The sequence below is a fragment of the Amphiura filiformis genome, chromosome 18, assembly GCF_039555335.1.
Source record: "Amphiura filiformis chromosome 18, Afil_fr2py, whole genome shotgun sequence".
Lineage (NCBI taxonomy): Eukaryota > Metazoa > Echinodermata > Ophiuroidea > Amphilepidida > Amphiuridae > Amphiura > Amphiura filiformis.
This window is the reverse complement of record NC_092645.1, coordinates 47,821,042-47,842,505: the sequence shown is the minus strand read 5'-3', so window position 1 is coordinate 47,842,505 and position 21,464 is coordinate 47,821,042. Positions and strand designations below refer to the sequence as shown.

The 21,464-nt window shown below is 38.1% G+C and overlaps 2 protein-coding genes across 2 annotated transcripts in view; both read right to left on the bottom strand.

Annotated features, from left to right (window-relative positions):
- Nucleotides 1-21,464, bottom strand: part of LOC140139194 (uncharacterized) — an 893,593-nt gene that overhangs the window by 575,630 nt on the left and 296,499 nt on the right. The gene's annotated exons all lie outside the window — the stretch shown is intronic.
- On the bottom strand, nt 1,072-15,021 carry LOC140139618 (hyalin-like). Its single transcript, XM_072161321.1, has 15 exons — nt 15,006-15,021; nt 13,859-14,347; nt 13,482-13,730; nt 10,745-10,990; nt 9,789-10,034; nt 8,661-8,906; nt 6,962-7,213; nt 6,223-6,480; nt 5,818-6,057; nt 3,928-4,179; nt 3,504-3,761; nt 3,049-3,300; nt 2,659-2,910; nt 2,213-2,470; nt 1,072-1,854 (listed from the first exon to the last, which is right to left on the bottom strand). Exons 1-15 carry the CDS (start codon nt 15,019-15,021, stop codon nt 1,718-1,720), a joined length of 3,651 nt encoding a protein of 1,216 aa, XP_072017422.1. The 3' UTR covers nt 1,072-1,717.

Genomic DNA, 21,464 nt, shown 5'->3' with positions numbered 1-21,464 from the left:
AAATGTTCCCCTGGTTATGATGTTTGTTGTCACCAAGTTTGAGCCACATACCCCTTATCCAGACAATGAAAGTATATAATTTGACCCCAGATAGCTGTTGACCCGACCCCTGCAAAGTGTTCCAAAATGTTCCGCTGATCATTAAATTTGTTGTTACCAAGTTGCAACGAAGCCATGTTCAAGATACCGGTCATTAACTCACAGATAGATTGCTCTTCCAGTTTTGTAAACAGATGCATACACTCTTGCACAAATATATACGAGCAATTTTTTTAAAAACAATTGACCAAAATCGGCTTGAAATGATGCAATTATGCGATTTATAAGCATTACGAGGGGCAATACATGTATGTGGGCTTTTGCAGGCAATCAATCAGGAATCGGTAAATAGTACACCTGTTCTTTTTACATCTTAATCATGTTTTACTTCTTATTTATTATTTACCTATTATTTTACTTATTAAAAAGAAGGAAAAGAGACACAGCTGTCAATCAGCCATCGGGTGTTTCAACTAAAACGGTGAAATCACAAACTGCATAGTTATTTGACGAATCAACAAAGAAGTACAGCACTGTTGTTGACCCGATATAGAAAGTATCACCAGGAGAATGCGTCTTCTTCAGCAAAGTAACTTCGTTGGAATCATCAGTCGCTGTTGGTTCAGTCCAAAGAGCTTTTAAATAGATTATATAATCTTTTGTTCGTTTGATGCCGATTAGAAGTTGCGACAGGCTATTCATAAAAGTGGTACCATTGTTTCGAATAAAGGGGTTCCGTCATTAAATTGGTCACTGATCCGGCATCATATTAACGCTCTACACGACAGGCGAGTACCAATAAGTGACCACACTACAGTCATGTGTAAGGGCAGTCATGTGTAAAGTGGTACCATTGTACTCACGATCCCAAATGTGTGCTTGTGTGGGTCTGAACTCTATAGAGGAGGCTTTAGCTGTCGATGCAATCATCTTTACCACCCACCTGACGTTAGGCGTTTCATTTAAATAAATTGAATGCTCTTGCTGATCGATTACATATTAGAATGTATGAAAGCTGCCATGTCCAGTCCATATATCTATATTACACTATAATGCATGGTAATCGCTATACGTATACATGTAAGTATAAGTATAGGCCTATAAAGGTTGTTTTTAAGAAATGTCCATTTAATTTTATTTTAAGAAGGAGATTGGTATATAAATAGTGGCGTACCCAATGAGGGGAGGGGGTTGGGAAGGGGCAGATTCACCCCTGTGAGAAGTCTTGGGAGGGGAGGAGGGAGGAAGAGCGAGGAGGGGATATGGAGATTGAGAGAGGGCTGGATGAAGGGAGAAATGAAAAGATATAATAAAGACAAGTAGATAAATAGAAATATAAGGAAAATGATGGGAATGAGAGAGGGAGGGTGAGAGGGGACAATGAGAGGGAGGGAGTGATAAAGTGTAGGCCTGGGAAAGGATAAGTACAGAGAAGGGAAAAAGAAAGGAATGATGAATACATTTAATAATAATTATTAGGCCTATATAATAACTAAACGCATAACAGCACTGGGCAGCCATTCAATGATGTCAATGCCTTTATTCTTTACGTAATTAAAACGCCCAGTCAGATGTATTTCACACCTACCAAACACAAGTCACCCAATTTCGAAAACTGGACGTTGAATGTACACTCTCATGAATATTGATTGGCAACATTTTCCAATATGTCAGCGCTCTAATCGGAAACAATAGAACAATAGACCCTGCAGAGCGTTGGTTCAGTCCATGTCAGTGTGGTCTTGACAGACGACATCTCTGTGGTTACCGATATGTCAGCAGGACAGTTAAGAATTGTAGGTGGACGAGTATCAACTAAACGAAATAAAAACGTGAAGTATAGTTAACATGGACACGAGTCTCTACGTTAGTCGAATGCATTCAAAGTATCTTGTAAGATTCTAAGACGTATGATAGATTTCAATTGAAAAAAGAAAACTTCCATATACATGTTAGTAGGCCTAAAGTACAGTTCTATAAGCATGAGAGGTTAAGAAATCAAAAATAAAAACCTTAATAATACGTTTTTATGCTCATTTGAATAAAAGTGATGAAATTGGTTAACGGGTAGCGCCATCAAACTCAGCTAAAATAACTAAACAATCACTCATGCCCATCCTTTCTATGAAGTCTTTCTATCTTTGAAATCGAAAGATTTACAGTTTGATTTTACCTTCACGTTTCTCAACCAAAACAGAGAAATTGCAAAATGCAAAGTTGTCGGAAGGATCGACAAAGCAGTACAGCACTGGAGTAGAACCGACATAGAAAGTATCACCAGGAGAATGCGTTTTTGATAGCAAAGTAACATTATTGGAGGCGTCCATTGCAGTTGGTTCAGTCCATGTCAGTGTTGTTTTGACAGAAGACATCTCTGTGGTTGCTGATATGTCAGCTGGACAGTTAAGAATCGTAGGTGGACGAGTGTCCACTAAACACAACAACAATGATAAAAACCAGAGTTAAATAAATACCAGATGGAAAGTTTTGTAGGTTATTTTAATTATCACCCTACGACCAATGATGAAGAATGGGGTGCTTTTGAGAGATGAATCATCGAATAATATTAATGATGCTAGAGTATTAAGTAATTTGTTTTTAACTTTACAGCACCATTACCTTCACGTATTGTTACAGTAAAACCACACGAGGCTCCATTTCCACTGTCGTCTGTGAAATTATACGTTACATTGTATGACCCGACAGTGAATTCATGACCTGGGAAGTAGTTTTGCGATACAAGTGAGGCGTTTCCAGACACGTCAGTAGCATTTGGTGCAATCCAGAATACAGTAGTGCTATTTGTACCGAGTTCGAGATCTGCCATGATGCTCTCAGGGCAATATTCAATCGCTGGAGGGATGTTATCACCTAGGTATACAAAAAGACTTATAAGAATATGCATTTTTCTACAGTAATAAAAACAATAAAGAGATAATTAACTACTGCGTTTTAAGAAGGTTAGACTATGTTAGAAAACGAAAGAATTACAGTTTGTTTTACCTTCACCTTTTTCCACCGAGACCAAGAAACTGCAAAATACAAAGTTATTGGAAGAATCTACAAAGAAGTATAGCACTGTAGTAGATCCGACATAGAAAGTATCACCAGGAGAATGAGTTTTCGTTAGCAAAGAAACTTCGTTGGAATCATCAGCTGCTGTTGGTTCAGTCCATGTAATGGTTGTTTTGACAGATGACATCTCTGTGGTTACTGACATATCAGCAGGACAGTTAAGAATCGTAGGTGGACGAGTGTCAACTAAAACGAAATAAAAACTGAGTGACGCAAAATATATAAACAGTTTTTATAGGTTAGCATCGAATGGTATACTATGGTAGATGGATGGTTTGCATTTGAAACACACTCGACTCTTTATTAATCAATAATTGATGTTCTATCAAACTGAGAGAACAGATTCTTAAACTTGCATTTTTTCTACGAAAGAAATCGAACGCTTTTACCTTCATGTTTCTCAACTGAAACGGAGAAATTACAAACTGCAGTGTTGTTGGAAGAATCAGCAAAGAAGTAGAGTACCGTGGTAGAACCGACATAGAACGTATCACCGGCAGAATGCGTCTTCGATACCAAAGTAACATTATTCGATGCATCCGTTGCAGTTGGTTCAGTCCAAGTCAGTGTTATCTTGACAGATGAAATCTCTGTGGTTACTGATATGTCAGCAGGGCAGTTAAGAATTGTAGGTGGTCGAGTATCAACTAAAACAAAATAAAAACAAAGTGAACTATACACACATGGAAACGCGTTTTACGGAGTTCTGTAACTTATTGTAATGTTCACCCTTGCTATGCTACGATCAATGATGAAGGGTAGATTGATTTTGACAAATAATAAATCGAATAATGCTGCTAAAGTATCATTTACCTTCACGTATTGTTACAGTAAAATCACACGAGGCTCCATTTCCACTGTCGTCTGTGAAATTATACGTTACATTATATGACCCGACAGAGAATTCATGTCCCGGAAAGTAGTTTTGCGATACAAGTGAGACGTTTCCAGACACGTCAGTAGCATTTGGTGTACTCCAGGACACAGTAGTGTTATCTGTACCCAGTTCGATATCTGTTATGATGCTCTCAGGGCAATATTCAATCGTTGGAGGGGTGTTATCACCTAGGTAAAAATCATTAGAGTCAAGCGGTATCGTGACTAACAAGTTTTAAAAATAAACGAATGACAGAGAAGACTAAAATGATGTTACAGCGAGGCTATATTAACACGAAGCATGAAACCACTCGAGTTATATTGTTCCATGGTATTTTTTGCTGGGTACAAAATATATCTAAAACCATGTTAAATGTTATTTACTGTCTCAACTCACTCATTCCAAAAGTGAAAAGTGACACCGATCCTACAGTCAATCATTCTTTGATAATAAACATACATTATTGCTGAAATTCTTTTGTTGTATGTTGTATGTGCATAATAGAGTGTATGTATGTGGGTATGTATGTGTGTAAAGGCTCCGTTAGTTTTGATCCGAATCTCACCAAATCCACACATGAGATTGAGGAAATTACGAGGAGTGTTCCAAGCTACGTTCGGTTGAATCAGGGACTTCATTTTTTTCAGAAGGGGGGGGGGGGGTCATGGATATGTCGGTAACCGGAGTCAATTTTTATGACCCCCCTGTCGAGGGCTAAATTTTCTACGACCCATCTTGCGCGAAAAGTTTTATGACCCCCTTTCAAGACAAATTAATCATTGCCAGAACTAAGGTGCTGAGCGGGCTAAAGCTGTAGAGCGAAGAAAGTGGGTTAAAAGTTTGATTGTAAGTGTAAAATGGTGCGAAAAGCGCGCACAAAGTTCATTATATAACTAAAGATTTCCCGCACATTTTGATTATCAAGAGTCCCCATCTCTTAGTAATTCTATAACCATGGAAACAGTGGCAGTGCATAGATTGGTCACCCCAGGTTAAATAAGAAATAAAGTAAACCACACTATTTTTGGTGTAAAAATTCTATGCCCCCCAGTATATTCATGATCCCCCCTTCCGAAGAAAATGACAGCCCCCTCAAAGGTCAAAGGTCAAACTTAAATCTTTGTCCAATTAGGCTAAACATGGTGAGTAGAACCCTTGTTATCACGGGAATGCGGAGGTCAGATTCGGTTGAAATCGGTAGAGAATTCGTCGGCTATATTCCATAATGGCGTACAGAGGGCACCGCGAATACACAACTTTTCGAGAAAGTCGGGTTTGAAGAGTTGTATAAATCAGACATTGATCACATTTTGTAAATGATGTTAAACTTCTGTAGTAAACAAAATAGATTTAGTAAACTAAATAAATTTAGTTCTACCTATTTTTCAAAAGAAATAACATAATATTGCTGGCAAACTGAAAACAATAAGTACACAACTATACGTCACAAACGTTAACTTAAAGCCACCTTGATCGCCGTGTAATCCCTATTATGTTGTTACTTTTCGTCGGCTTCATCCCATAATTAATCATAATTTTTATGGCGTAGTGTCGTTACGCCATTATGGAAAACCCAACATTTCACTTTGTAACTATACGCCACGTTTAATTAATGAATTACTAATTAATTAGCTAATGTTTACTGATGAGACTTAGAAAAATGAAAGCGAACACCTGGGCTGAAAGCGAATTGGGCTCAAAATCTGTGAAAATGTGATTTTTTAATATTAAAACCCACAGTGACTAAGTAACCATGGTAACTGAGCTGTTGTTGTACTCTCTCTCCATCTCTAAATAGTTCTGATTTGTATCATTTTTGCCTTCACCTTTTGCCACCGAAACGGAGAAACTGCAAAATACAAATTTGTCGGAAGAATCCACAAAGAAGTATAGCACTGTAGTAGATCCGACATAGAAAGTATCACCAGGAGAATGCGTTTTCATTAGCAAAGTAACATCGGTTGCTGTTGGTTCAGTCCATGTAAGTATTGTTTTGACAGATGACACCGCTGTGGTTACCGACATGTCAGCAGGGCAGTTAAGAATTGTAGGTGGACGAGTATCAACTAAAACGGAATAAAAACTGAGTGATGTAAATTTTACATGGAAACAGTCCTTATAGGTCAACTATGATATTTGTATTACTTGCAATTGAAACACATTAGAAGAAATTCTTTTATTTGTCATTTTTTCTACGAAAAAAAATCGGAAGAATTATAGTTAGTTTTTACCTTCACCTTTCTCAACTGAAACAGAGAAGTTACAAACTGCAGAGTTGTTGGACGAATCAGCAAAGAAGTAGAGTACCGCGGTAGAACCGACATAGAACGAATCACCGGGAGAATGCGTCTTCAATAGCAAAGTAACGTTAGTGGATGCATCAGTTGCAGTTGGTTCAGTCCATGTCAGTGTTGTTTTGACAGATGACACCTCTGTGGTTACTGATATGTCAGCAGGGCAGTTCAGAATAGTAGGTGGACAAGTATCAACTACAATAGAATAAAAACAACGTCGTGTAAATTGTGCATAGAAAGTGTTGGAGCTTTATGTAGACTAGTCGAATATTACTCCTCGTCCTACTGGAAAATATGGCCTTATGGTGTCACAGCTCATTACAGTTTGCCACTTGGGCTATGGCAACTTGTTGTAATGAGAGAAAAGTGTCATGTTTAATTTACTATAGTAAAACTGCAGTGCGCACAAACAGTATTCACATGTGTGCTTGTCTGTAGATAATTCAGCATGCATGTAGAATGCAACGAAAACGTTAAAAACGGAGGGACGTTAAGCTGTCGGTCCCGTGCACAGAAGAGTCATGCACATTTATTTCGCAGTCAGTTTCGAAAAAAGTAATGTGTTAATCCCTGGATATCCCCAACCCGTCTCGGTGTTCAAATAGACCGCGGTGGAATAAGTTTCATAAGAGGTTTTCATGAGTGATGCAAACAAGCAAAAGGCATATCTGCTTACCATCCTCGATTATTATTGAAAAGTTACAAAACGCAACATTAGTGGAATTGTCCACAAACGCCAATGAGACTGCTGTTTCTCCAATGGGAAACTCTTGGCCCGATGTATGCGAACTATATAGAAGATTAACTGTTCCAGAAAAGTCAACAGCAATTACACGTTCCCACGTAATGACTTTATGAAATGAGCATTTATCTGTAGGCTCATGTATCTGAGACGGACAGTTCAAAATACCAGGCGGTGTTGTATCAACTGGAATGATTAATAAAAATAAACCAGCATTAGCATTATGCTTCGAAGAAATCATACGTTTACATTGCCGACACTACTATAATTACTCAAATAGGTATGGCGATTCAAACCTTGGTTAAACCCATGATTTTTTGTCGCTCTGTTAGTGTTGGCGAATGACAAGTAAGCTAAGCATGGTAAGGTGGTTACAGTCTGCTACGTCGAAGGTCCGCTATATCGCCGGCTCGCTAAATCGAATGTCCGCTATGACGACCGGTTCGCTATCGTTGAAGCTCCACTACGTCAAAAGTCCTCTATGTCGAGCTTGAAATAAGGCTCGCTTTTTGGAAAGTTCGCTACATCATCAGATGTCCTGTATGTCGAAGGTCCGCTATGTCGAAATTTTGCTATGTCAGTATGACGCAAGGATCGTTATGTCGAAGGGCCGCTATGTCGATATAACGAACTCTATTCATATTCGACATAGCGAGCGTTATTTATATCGACATAGCGAACCATAATTATTTGTTAGCATATCGAGCCTTCTTTCATATTCCACATAGCGAACTCTCTGGTATAGAAAAATACCAGTTCGACACAGTAAACAACAACAACAATAACAACAACAACAACAACAACAAAAAACCACATTTTTATAGCGCCTTACGCGTACACCTCAAGGCGCTGAACAAAAGAAAGACAAACCATACATTACTAAAAAACCCTTAATACCTTAAATCGTACGGTTTACACAAAAATATATATGAAATATGCACAAGCATTAATTAAAAGTACACAAGATAGTATGTTAAAAACCTGCAACAGAATATATACAAAGCAGGCTCCAATGCACAAAATCAATGTTCAAATGATGAAGATTGCACAAAAATATAAATTAAAATAAATCATTGTCGAACAGAAATGTCTTCAGCGCCGATTTGAACTTAGATAACAAGTCTATTGCACGGATGTGAGTGGGCAGCTGATTCCATAATTTTGGCGCTGAAATCGAAAAAGCACGATTGCCATATGTATATGTGCGTACGGAACCGAGTGGGGGTGGCTTTAGCAGACGTTGACTTGAAGAACGTAGTGAGCGTGTCGGTGTGTAGATGGTAACCATCAGCAAGATATAGAGGGGCAAGTCCGTGGATGATCTTGAATGTCAGAAGAAGAGTTTTAAACATGATCCGTTTGCGTACCTTAGTAAAACCCTTCGACATAGGGAACCTTCGACATAACGGACCTTTAGGCCTACGCCACAGGTAAAATCGTCACCTCAACTACTTCTTCTTGATTTTAATGAGACCCTGTTCCAATTTTTGCTTGTTATATTCGTTTCAAGTGTAGTTTGTGTAGAATCACTAAAAAGTGTAGTCGTTTAAATACTGATGCTCAAATTGATATTGCATAATATCCCTTTTCCTTTGATACTAAGTACAAAAAACTACTGTAAAGCTACAAATACCTTCTTCTATAGTCACAGAAAATATGCACGATGCTCGATTCCCACTTCGGTCTTCAAATGTATAACTCACATTGGTTTGGCCTGGACCAAATCTTTGTCCGCGGGAATGACTACGTTCTACCAATGACACATCACCTGACACGTCAGTTGCTATCGGAGGTATCCAGTATACATGAATAGAAGATATACCCAGTTCCATTTCTCTTAGAATGTCTGGACAGTGCAAGGTTGGTGGCGTCGTATCAACTGCAATTGACAACAAGACATAAGTTAAAACGAATTATGCCGGTTTCATACTACCCTGCCGCTTGCCGCTGAGCGGCGTGGGGCACGCGTATTGCAGACAAACGGACACAATCAAGGCTTGTCATTGGTTGAAACGCCCTGCCGCTTGCCGCTGCTGTAAGCGGCAGGAAAGTATGCTGGAGGCTTTAGGATTTAATCCATTAGAAAAATTAACGAATATTAATCAATAGAGATGCTAAATTGAACTATATAAATGCCGGGCAACTCAAACCAATCTACCACTAACATGACTAAAAGCCTGATTCAAGTCGTATTCAATTGGTTATGTGTATCTGTGTTTTCACTTCTGCAACAATACAGAGACAGAATGGGGAATCTTTTTCTTAAGACAACTGGCATAAGTCGTATTCAGGATATTGCGGGTGGATCTATCAAGATTATGAATTTCATGAATTTCATGAATAACAACAATACTAAACTGAATTAATTTTGGAAAGATCGATTTTTCGGTATGGTTTTGTTTTTCTAACTGCGGATATTTCATGTTCGCACACATTTTGCTGAATATATACAAATAAGCAATCAAAAAGTAATTTCCAAAAGTCTTTGATAAACCCTTGCTTACCCCACTATTCCATTTTACTTTGATGCTCTCTTCAAAGAAAGAAGGGTCCAGTCCCAGAAGAACGTGCAATATTGTTGTTTTAAGAAAACCAATTGAATATTGTAAATAAGTATAAAAAAAATGGGAATATAGGCTTGACGGTATATTCGACCCTTCAAGGTGACCTGTTTTTTTTAATACGCCCTTCAAATGAACAATTAGTACTAAACTTGCATTTTCCTTAGATTATTGCGAAACTGCTGTAAAGCTACAAATACCTTCATCTATGGTCACAGAAAATATGCACGATGCTCGATTCCCACTTCTGTCTTCAAAGGTATATGATACATTTGTTTGGCCAGGGCCAAATTCTTGTCCAGGGGAATGACTACGCTCTACCAATGACACATTGCCCGAAAGATCAGTTGTTATCGGAGGTATCCAGTATACAGGAATGGAAGATGTACCCAGTTCGATTTCTTTTAGAATGTCTGGACAGTGCAAGGTTGGTGGTGTCGTATCAACTGTAATTGACAACAAGACATAAGTCAAAACGAATTAGGATTTAATCCATTAAAAAAATAAACGATTATAAATGCGGGGCAACTCTAACCAATCTACCACTAACATGACTAAAAGCCTGATTCAAGTCGTATTTAATTGGTTACAGTACTTATTAATGTGTATATTTGTGTTTTCACTTCTGCAAAAATACAGATACAGAGTGTGAAATCTTTTTTTAAGACAACTGGCATAAGTCGTATTCAGGATATTGGGGGTGGATCTATCAAGATTATGAATTTCACAAATAACAACAATAATAAACTCAATCAATTTTGAAAAGATGTATTTTTCGGCATGGTTTAGTTTTTCTAACTGCGGATATTTCATGTTCGCACACATTTTGTTGAATAAGTAAACTTAAAGTAATGTCCAAAATTCTTAGATAGACCCTTGCTTACCCCACTATCTCTCTTCAAATAAAGAAGGGTCCAGTCCCAGACGAACGTGCAATGTTGTTGTTTTAAGAAAACCAATTGTTTGTAAATATGGAAAAAATAGGAAGATATGCTTTTGACGTTTTATTCGACCCTTCAAGGTGACCTGTTATTTTTAAAACGCCCTTAACAATAAGTAGATAAATATTTTTTTCAGTTTAGAATAATTTACAGAATCCTGGGTACAAATGCATTTTCCTTATTTTTTGGCGAAACTGCTGTAAAGCTACAAATACCTTCATCTATGGTCACAGAAAATATGCACAATGCTCGATTCCCACTTCTGTCTTCAAAGGTATAGGACACATTGGTTTGGCCAGGGCCAAATTCTTGTCCAGGGGAATGACTACGCTCTACCAATGACACATTGCCCGAAAGATCAGTTGCTATCGGAGGTATCCAGTATACAGGAATGGAAGATGTACCCAGTTCAATTTCTCTTAGAATGTCTGGACAGTGCAAGGTTGGTGGTGTCGTATCAACTGTAATTGACAACAAGACATAAGCTAAAATAAATTAGGATTTCATTCTTTTTTATAAAGATTAGAAATTTATAAAGACGCCGAATTGAACTAAACGCGGGCAACTCAAACCAGTATGCCACTAGAAGCCAAGTTGTATTTATTGGGTACAATACATATTAATTTGTTTATTGTTACAATATTCTTCCATTCCAAGGAGTGCGTGGTCCAGCCAAATTGTTTCCACCGTGTCGACTGAAGATTCTTTAGGCTTGAAACTCCCATTATGGAAGGTCTAAACTTTGAATTTGTATACGCTCTCCTTTCTTGGAAATAAGCACTCTATTCAAAAGGTAGTCTAACTATGAACGTAATTATGTTGTTATAACGCCCTTGTTCAGCAGTTCAGCACTCTCTGACTATCTATGACAGTATAGGCCGACTCTGGAATAGTTTGGCTGGTGACACCATGGAATGTAAGTTCTTCAATTCCAAGCAGACAGTTTTCTCCACCGTGTCGATCGCGTTTAGGCGTGAAACGACTAATATTCTGGAAGATAAATAGGCCAAAATGTTAATAAAATGCTGTTCCAATGGATACTTTTTCCCCTCAGCCCTCCCCTAACCAATGGGTAATTCAGCACCGATTATAAAAGACCTTTCGGGATAACTTTCGATAATTTTCGAGAACCACTCAGGACGGGACATATATTTCTAAAATGTGGACCTTACTTACTTACTGCTTACGGACTTAACCGGCTTGGTCGTAGGGGCACCACTGATGACATCTTGACAATCTCTCTCCATCTGTTCCTGTCTTCCACTGCCCTCTGTGAGGTGGCGAAGTTCAGGCCAGTCCATTCTCTTATGTTGTCTTCCCATCTCTTTTTCTGTCTTCCTCTTCTTCTGTTGCCAACCACTATACCCTGTAGGATTGTCTTTGCTAAACCAGAGGAGCGAGAGATGTGGCCGTACCAATGTAGTTTACGTTGCCTGACTGTTGTTAGTAGGTCATCGTAGGGACCAATAGCATGCTTCACTCTGGTCCGCACCTCCTCGTTGATCACATGGTCTTTATATGATATGTTAAGGATCTTCCGGAAACACCTCAACTCCAGTGCTTGTATTCTCCTTTCCAAGTCAGCTGTCAGTGTCCACGTTTCACAGGCATACAGGAAGATGGATATGGCGAGGGTACGCATTAGTTTGATTTTTGATCCCAGTGAGATGTTCTTGTCATTCCATAATGGCTTTAATTTTGCCATGGCACTGGTTGTTTGAGCAATCCTGGAAAGCACTTCAGGTTTTGACCCCTCATCTGATATAATCGCACCAAGGTATTTGAAGCTGGTTACTGTGCCTAGCCTTTGGTCACTTATTTCCACTGCTTCATTGATTTTCTGAAGGATTGTTGGTCATCAGCTTGGTCTTTTCTGCACTTATTTCCATTCCATACCTCTTTGATGTTTGATGAAGGTTATTAATCAGGACTTGAGTTCTTTCTCACTGCCAGCTAAGCCATCTATATCATCAGCGAAGCGAAGGTTAAATACTGCTCTGCCTCCGATGCTAACAGTTTCCTCATGGTTCTCTAGTGCATCAGCCATAATTATTTCCAGGAACAAGTTGAAAAGCGTTGGTGATAGCAGGCAACCTTGTCTCACCCCAACTGATGTTTGAAACCCGTCTCCTATGTTACCATTTGCCAGCACTGCACTCATGGCATTACTGTACAGCTGTTCGATGGTACGCACTAATGTTGGGTTGATGTTATACGTCGACGCGTCCTCATAGTTGCCCAAAGTGCAGCATGCCACACCCTATCGAACGCCTTCTTAAAGTCAATGAAGACATGGTATAGGTCCTGCTGGTTTTGGAGATGTTTTTCACACAGTATTCTTAGGTTAAATATCTGTTCTGTGGTACTCCTTCCTGCTCTGAAGCCTGCCTGTTCTTCAGCAATGATGTTTTCCGCCAGAGGTTTCAGTCTGTTCAGGATAAGTCTTAACATTATTTTGCTGGGGTGGCTGATGAGGCTGATTGTGCGGTACTTCTGACAAAGCTGGAGATTCTCTTTCTTGGGGAGTGTAATCACTAAGGACTGTGTCCAAGGTGTAGGCCATTTGCCCGTCTTCCAAATGTTGTTACATATCTTTGTAAGCACGTCAATAGCTGCATCACCTGCTGCTTGAACAAGCTCACCTGGAACGTTATCTATGCCTGGTGATTTGCCCTTTTTCAGTGCTCTCACAGCGGTTTCTAATTAGAAATTGGACCAGATTACAATAATCTGACTATTAAAATAGGCTATTTGATATACATTTTGGCCTAAATCATCTTCTCGAATTTGAAAGGACCCCTCGGCCACATCCCATGATGGTTATTGCTGCGCTACAAAATTACATTTATACTGTTATAATGGGCACCCCTCTCCCAAGACGAGTCATGCAGGGACACAGGCAAACTTGCCGATAATTGACGATTTTGATTACAAATGAGAATAATGGCAAACCTGCTGTGATTGTAATCGAAAACGAGCACGAAACTGCATTGTTTGACGAATCCGTAAACATATACATCACTGACGTTAAACCAATAGGAAACTCTGTTCCTGGTTGATGTGATCGTGTCATTTCAGGTAATCCGGAAAGATCGGTTGCAGAAGGCTCTTCCCAAGTGACAGTAGCTCCCGGTGGTCCTAACTCAATCGTTTGAATGATATTGCTTGGACATCGAGTTATTTCTGGTGGAACTGAATCGTCTGTGTATTAAACAATTAATTAAATTTCGATATTACATAAGCTAGCATTCTCATCATCATCATCACCATCATCGTCATTAACAGCCGCACCCGCAGGCGCAGCAGCCTTTGTAATTTGTTGTACTAACCTGTCGCAACCGTGATGCTAAATTCACAAGAGGCGGTGTTGCCGAAGGTATCTATAAACGTATACGTAACTGTTGTAACTCCGACTTCAAAGCGGTTCTGTAACGGCGAGTGTGACCTCTGTGTACTTACAACTTCGTAATTATCGGAAGCACTTGGTTCCACCCAATACACATATGTGCCCGTTTCACCAAGTTCAACATTTGTTTCAATATTACTGGGGCATCCATGTATGACGGGAGGCGATGTATCTCTAACTTCAACGGTAAAGTTACACGTTGCACTGTTTCCAGACGTATCTGTAAATTCATAGCGTACGCGTGTTCGTCCTATTGGGAATTGTGCTCCTGGACGGTGCGAGCGGGTCATTCTTGGTGTTCCTGATACATCAATAGCAGATGGTTCTGTCCAAAACACGTATCTCCGTGATCCGCCAGATGTACCTGTTTCGATATTATTTGGGCAGTCAGATATTTCTGGGGCTGTTACATCTGTCGAATTAAAGTGAAGCAAGATAATTGAAGCAAGATAATTGATATCTTGTTAGCCGCCCTGACTACCTACGGAGATGACTTTCGGGCAATTGTACTTTTTTTGAAAATAGGAAAGAGGATAGCAGGGGATCCTTGTAGTATAAATTGGTACCAAATAAGACGTTTAATAAAGTAGAATATAGGGAGGTTCCCTTTGCGTTACAAAATACCAGACAAATACGTCTCAGTAGGTCAAGGGATAAATTTCAGAGTTGATATTCATGAACTACATAACATTATGGAGGAGGCTAAATATGAGCTTCGTGGGGGACACAATTATTTCATACTTTGTGCAACAGTGTTCTGTTATCAAATTTATTTTGGTTTGAGGTGATATATCCTGAACTTTGTCAGCAATTGGCATTTGTCACAGCTGAATGCACTTATTTGTTTACCTTTTTTTAAATGAGAGGAGCTTAGAAATATAGTGGTACGTGGCGATACGAGCTAAGAAAGGTACAATGTCCCCCACTGGGATCAAGTGTTATAAACTTACGGTACAAAAACAACTACGCGGATTCCTGGTTGCCCAATAAACTCACCCTGTGTATTTATGCACAGTAAGTTGGCCCCAGGGGGGGGGGGGGGGGGGCATTCAAAATTTCTGAATACGTACCAATTTGAAGAGTCATGTTTTCAAAAGCTCCTCCGAAATTCAAAACTGGTACATTTCAAGTGCATTCAGCTGTGACAAAATTGCTGAAAAAGTTCAGGAAATGTCACCTCAAACACCAATAAATTTGATAATAACAGAACAATATTGCATAAAGTACGAAAGTGTGTCCATCACAGAGCTCAAATTCAGCCTCCTTTCATACTAGTCTTGGCACTTCGTGAAGAAATATTCCATATCAAATGTCAAGCCTGTACATGAACCACGTAACATTATGGTCCATCAAAGACTATTAAGATACTATATAAGCTGTTACCAAAACTAGCATTTTTAATCCGAATTCCATTTTAATCAATAAACAATAAAGTGAATGTTTATAGCCATGTTGGTCATTTATAACTACAAAACTGTAGAATTTGGAAGATTGCATATAAATATTCTCACAAAAATTGTTGTTTTATACTGATTTTTTAATTTTTTTGTCAAATATAATCCCTGTCCAGATTGTTGAGAGTATAAGCCGTTGAATGCTGCTAGATTTATACTACAGGATGAGTTAAAAAAAACTGCAATAGAAAAAAGAATCAATTTTTATTCAAGAACCGAATTGAACATTTTAGGTTTTAAAATATTTTATGATATATTCATCAGGGACCTTGTGTGAAAAAAAAATCAAGGAATTAGCATTTACGTTTTGTTTTTATGACACATTTTTATAGCGATACCCAATTTTAATGTTTGTCCAAGAGACATCTAATATTTGAATATCAGCCCACTCTGTGTAAGGTAGATAAAATGGAGCACCGACAATATTTATTAATGAAAATAAACATTATTTGTTGTTATTTTCATTTTACCTTTACTTTAAAGATGTTTATTCTCTATCAAAACATACATATTTGTAGGCGGGTTTTTCAAATGTCAAAATGAAATGCGCGCAAATTAAAGTGGAGTGAATTACAAAATATCAGGTAAGTTGGATATAATGGGATTAAAAAACTTTGAGTCGAGTGAGGTATGAAAGACTTAAAGTAATGTTAGAACGTTTGTTTGAAGAGAAAACAATTACGTACAAATCAACCTTATTTAAGTTAAAGTCAGTTTCAGAGCTGGTGACTTTATCGTGCATTATGTGCTCTCATTCAAAATACATGGTACCTCGTGGACAAATAACGAAATTGGGTATCCCAGCAAAAGGACTCATAAAAATTAAACGGTAGTCGTAATTCACTTCATATTTTCACAAAATGTGACTATTGAGTGTGGTATTTATAGAATGTTTCAATAATGGGAAAGTTCGACTTGACTCTTGCATAAATATCGATTCTTTGCTCTATTGCACTTTTTTTTTACTCACCCTGTACATAAAATGTAGATATTTGTATAGCGCGTTATGCCGTAAACAGCCTCAAAGCGCTTTACATTTATTCCGCCGTCATTAGAATATGTCGGAACCACGTTTGCTGCCTACAAATGGCGCAGGGTTCATCAGTACAACGACTGTGACTACCCCTAACAGCTTCCCATTGCACCTGGGTGGGGTGAGGCAAGCGAGGCAAAGCGCCTTGCCCAAGGGCCCAACACAGTGGTCGGACGGGGACTCGAACCCACGCACGTCGAGCAAGCTCTCAGATTATGAGTCCAAGGCCGTACGCACTGAGCCACCGTGTCCTCATACACCGCGTGCTCAGATAAAAAAAACAGCTTTAGATACCTTTTTCACACACAAAATCGAACTTTCTCAAACAGCCTACATCGTCCCATCCCTTTTTCCTATAAAGTAAGACACAATCTTCACCAGGTTCATCGCGGTGAGCTGCCGCCCAGTTAGAATACTCGTACTGAGGGGGAAATACAATTTTACAGGTTACAAATAAAATAATAATACAAGTGCATTGATTTTTGCATTAAACGTCAACAAAAAACCTGATAAGGGTGCTTTTAAAAAACAAAACATTCCAAGAACAATGGATAAAAAGCCCTCATTGTTTGAGTCAAATTATGCCCACCTGCAATTAAATCGACCTACAATCCTGGCGAAAAAGGTTGCCACACCAAAGCATTAATTGGCCGACATCCTTCCCCGCTCACCTATTACAATGTTGATTTGGACAAAACCGTCATCATTTCTACATTATAGTCTCCCAACATTGGAAAATGGGGGTGGGGAAAGGGAGACTCTAAGCTGAACGCGCATTTTCAACTTCTGTACAAATATTATGCAGAAATATCACAACCTTAACTCTGCCGAGTGTGTGCTTTTAACAGCAATGCTGGTGTGCTAACGATTTCCGCCAGAATTGTCTGAATCAGATGTAAAAAAAATCCATCTAAAATTACATTTTCGTCAATACCTATAGAACGGAATGTCGGATTCACATGAACTATTCACATATTGTTCTAAACCCTGTTTATTTTGGAACCCCCTGAAGTAACATGTTAATTTTTTTTTTGGAAATTATCTCCAGATAATTAAAACTGTAACTGTAACTATATAAAACAAAAGAAATCCACTCACAAAATAATACGAAACAAAAGTTTTATTTTGATAACTCTTTCCCCCAAAAGACCAACTCTCTCCTAAAATACGATGGCCTCACAAAACAATATAAAACAGACGAAATGTACTTACAAAAATGATATAAAACATACATTTTCTGTTGTTTTATATTGTTTTGTGAGGCGGCCATTTTTTGGAGAAAAAAATCACTCTCCTAAAAATGACGGCCTCACAAAACAAAATAAACCAAAGAAATCCACTCACAAAATAATATAAAACATAATAGTTTGTGTGTCACCAGTTTGTGTGTATGGTGATCGTCTCACAAAACAATATAAAAGAAAAGAAATCCACTCAAAAATGATATAAAAAATAAAGTTTTGTTTGTTTTAAATTGTTTTGTGAGGCGGTCATTTTTTGGATACAAAAAGTTTACTCTCCTGAAAATGACGGCCTCACAAAACAAAATAAAACATAAGAAATCCAATCACAAAATAATATAAAACATAACAGTTTGTGTGGACCCAGTTTGTGTGTATGGAGACGGTCTCACAAAACAATATAAAAGAAAAGCTTTTAGAATACCATGCATTGATATAAGAAACATGTGGAGACACTATAGAGGGCGGTAATGTGAGTGAGGTACAAAATCCTCACACGAAAATTACACCCTAAATCGTACCATATCTGTCCAAAATAGCGGAAGACCCGCTTCGACTCGTCCCGCCAATATCGCATTGGGTGTTATTAAATTTTAGTAAAAAATAAAAAATAAATAAAAAATTACGCTTAATTTGTAGTACAGGGTGTCCCCAAAAAAAGAGGCCCCTCATTGCGCCCTCTTTTTCTCCTATTTGATCAAATATAGTTTGGTATGTATAAAAACCTTGAGTCGTTAGCTTTGATAAACCAAAACAAATATATCAATCGGCTCACAACTTTTGAAGATATGCTCTTTTAAAGAAATGTACCCGTTTTTCACTCTGTCCACGGATAAGGTTTGGCTACTTCAAAGATTAAAAGGAGTACACATACCATGCATGAATATTAAACATTCCTCAATGATAACTTTATAAAATAACTTTATTTATGGAATGGGCTTTACCAGTGGGTTTATGGGCAATGGATTTTGTGAATAGTTCAATTAATTTGTGGGTAAAGTGTGTGATGTGCCCTGAGTAATTTGATTTGATTATTCATCTTTGTTTACAATTAAAATCTGTGTCATGAGACATTTTAGGGATTCCCTTTCTTGCATCAACTTGATCAAAAACAAATTGAGTCATTTCTAATTTTGGATCATATGGGAATACCCCTAGAGGTAAATGAAGATGATGTCACGGGATTCCCCTCAGGAAGTGATGTCAGGGGATTCCCCTCAGGAAGTGGTGAAATGTGAAAGGTTAATGTTATAATTAAGACTTTGGAATTTCCCAGACTGCAGAATAGTATGAAGGTAGTAATAGCCTATTGATAGAATGGGTTTTTTCCCATGCTTGGTATATAAGAAAAGGTAAACATATTTCTTCACAGTTTATAGTGTTGATCTGGGCTAGCTAGCTAATATGCTTACAGTCCAATTCCTTCAAAGAAAGGAAATTGCAACCCAGAAATATTTTAGGTAGTCAAAGTCACTACTGTTTGCCAGTGTTGTCGGAGAAGATCTAGAATACGTCAAAGAACGTACTTCTTCCAAGAAAGGAAAATATATTCTTCTGTCGACTTGCTGAAGTCTGGTGTTTTGATTCAACGCAACTGTCAAAATAAGTGGGGACAACTGCATCGCAGTCCTGCTTCCTGAAGATATTGTGTGAAAGGTGGAAATAGCACCAAGTTTGGAGAAAGCAGCGCAAGGAGTTTAATATTGGAGAACGGCGCAAGGAGTAAAGTGATTTGGAGAACTGCGCAAGGAGTTACGAATGTGTTTGGAGATCGACGCAAGGAGTTTAGTACTTGGGAGAAAGTAACACCATTTTCGTATGAGGATTTTATACGCAAGGATTCATCAATGCAAGTGTACAAAGGACTTCGCTGATTTTCGCAGGACAAGTGAATAAGGATATATTACATCAGTCGTCCAGAACATTGCAAGAACTTTATGATCACCAAGAAGAAAACTGTGGCTAAGTACTAAATAGTTAAAAACTGATTATATTTGATTATTATGTATGTGCATTTGTTGTCATATATTGTACCAATCATAACAGGCTTTCAATTAAAGACTTAGATTTTATTAGCTTAATCAAACAGTATATTTGTGTTGTGCATTCGTGTGAATTAGGGTAAAAGGTGATTTTGGCCTTGAGTCAAGTACGACTCGTAACAAGTGGATGCCGAATGGGACTTCTTTTGCTTTACTTGCAATAACTTATTTTTTCTTGGTTATTTATGCCTTTTTGTTTTATTACGTTTCTTACTTTGTTGTTTCTTGCTTTCTTTCTTTTTATTTATAACATAAGTCATTTCTCTTTTTAGGATAAAAGGTAGCCATAAAAGGATGTTTGGTTTGTCTATGGTTCTTCTGAAGTGAGTTTGCTGTGCTGCTCTGCCCTCTACCCGGTTGCCTCCTTGCGAATACAGGTTTCAGCCCTGGTCCTCATTGCATCAATTGCGTTACGTACCATCCTTGGGCGCCGGATACTTGCGAATGCATTCAGTAATACGTTTGCGAAGATATTGGATTTTGCCACAAAGGAAAAAAATCAAGTGGTGTGATGTCTGGTGATCGTGCAGGCCACTCCACAGAATTAGTCATCCCAACCACTCTGTTTGCTATCCGTGGACAGAATAAAAATGGGTACTTTTATTCAAAAGGGCATATCTTCAAAAGTTGTAAGCCGATTGAAATAATTGTTTTGGATTATTAAGGTTATTCATTATTTAAACTGTTGTGATTTGGTAGTTCACGGCATCTTACGAATGGTAGTGAGCTTTGGCAAAAACTGCTTTGCTCGATTCATAGCGAGCGTGTAGAAGAATTAAAATATCACAGATATACTTTTATAGGTGCTGCGGTTCTTGAGTTACGTTGTAAAGAGGGCTGAAACAACAACACTTTTGTAAAACTTACATAACTCATTAACAACAATAAATTAAGCAAGTGTGCAAAGTATACGACTTGTAGAATGAACTTTTGCAAAACATCAAGGTGTTAATTTTCAATAATATATTGATCTAGATAATGCAAATCGATTTTTAGGTTGCTTCGACCAACAATACCTCGTCTACCCTTAAAGCTAACGATCAAAGATTTCTTTACATACCAAAATATATTTAATCAAGTTTTCAGAAATAGGAGGAAAAGAGGGCGCAATGAGGGGCCTCTTTTTTTGGGGACACCCTGTATTAAGACTTAAATGTTTCTAATCAAGGTAAAAAGAAGACGAACATTTCTCTTATTTGTTTTGCATCGTTTGTCTAACATCGGCAAAAATTCAAAATGTCGGTATTTTGATCACCTTTGCTCATTAATATTCCTGATCTCATGCATATGCTAATTAGGTGCGCCCACCTCATTAATATTCACATATGTTATTTAGTCACACCCACCATTGCACGCCACACTGGCATATCGTGTTCGCTTCATTCCACAGTGGCGTAAGGTCACTTTTCGCTAATATGGAATGAAACCTACGTAATGTAAAGCCATATGGATTACACGGCAGCCGAGGAGGCGTGAGGCTAGGTACATGTGTTTTGCGTGTTTTCTATACTGACATACATTTTTTGGCTAGTAATAATAGATCTTTATTTCTTTTGAAAGGTATTTAAGGATAAAATCTATTTATTTTACTACAGAAAATTTACATCAAGTACAAAATATAATGAATGTCTGACTTTTATATTGACATTTCTTCAAACCTGATTTTCTCCAAAAGATATTTATTCAGGTTGCTCCACTATGAAATGAAGCCAAAGAATCGATGAGAGAAATAATAATTTGAGATACATTACTACATGAG

What these genes read in the sequence shown, in the direction of transcription:
- LOC140139618 (XM_072161321.1), bottom strand. An exon ending in TAGCATCACGGTTGCGACAG is followed by an intron (nt 13,731 to 13,858) that starts GTTAGTACAACA and finishes TTTAATACACAG; the next exon opens with ACGATTCAGTTCCACCAGAA. An exon ending in CTTGGTCTCGGTGGAAAAAG is followed by an intron (nt 2,911 to 3,048) that starts GTGAAGGTAAAA and finishes TTGTATACCTAG; the next exon opens with GTGATAACATCCCTCCAGCG.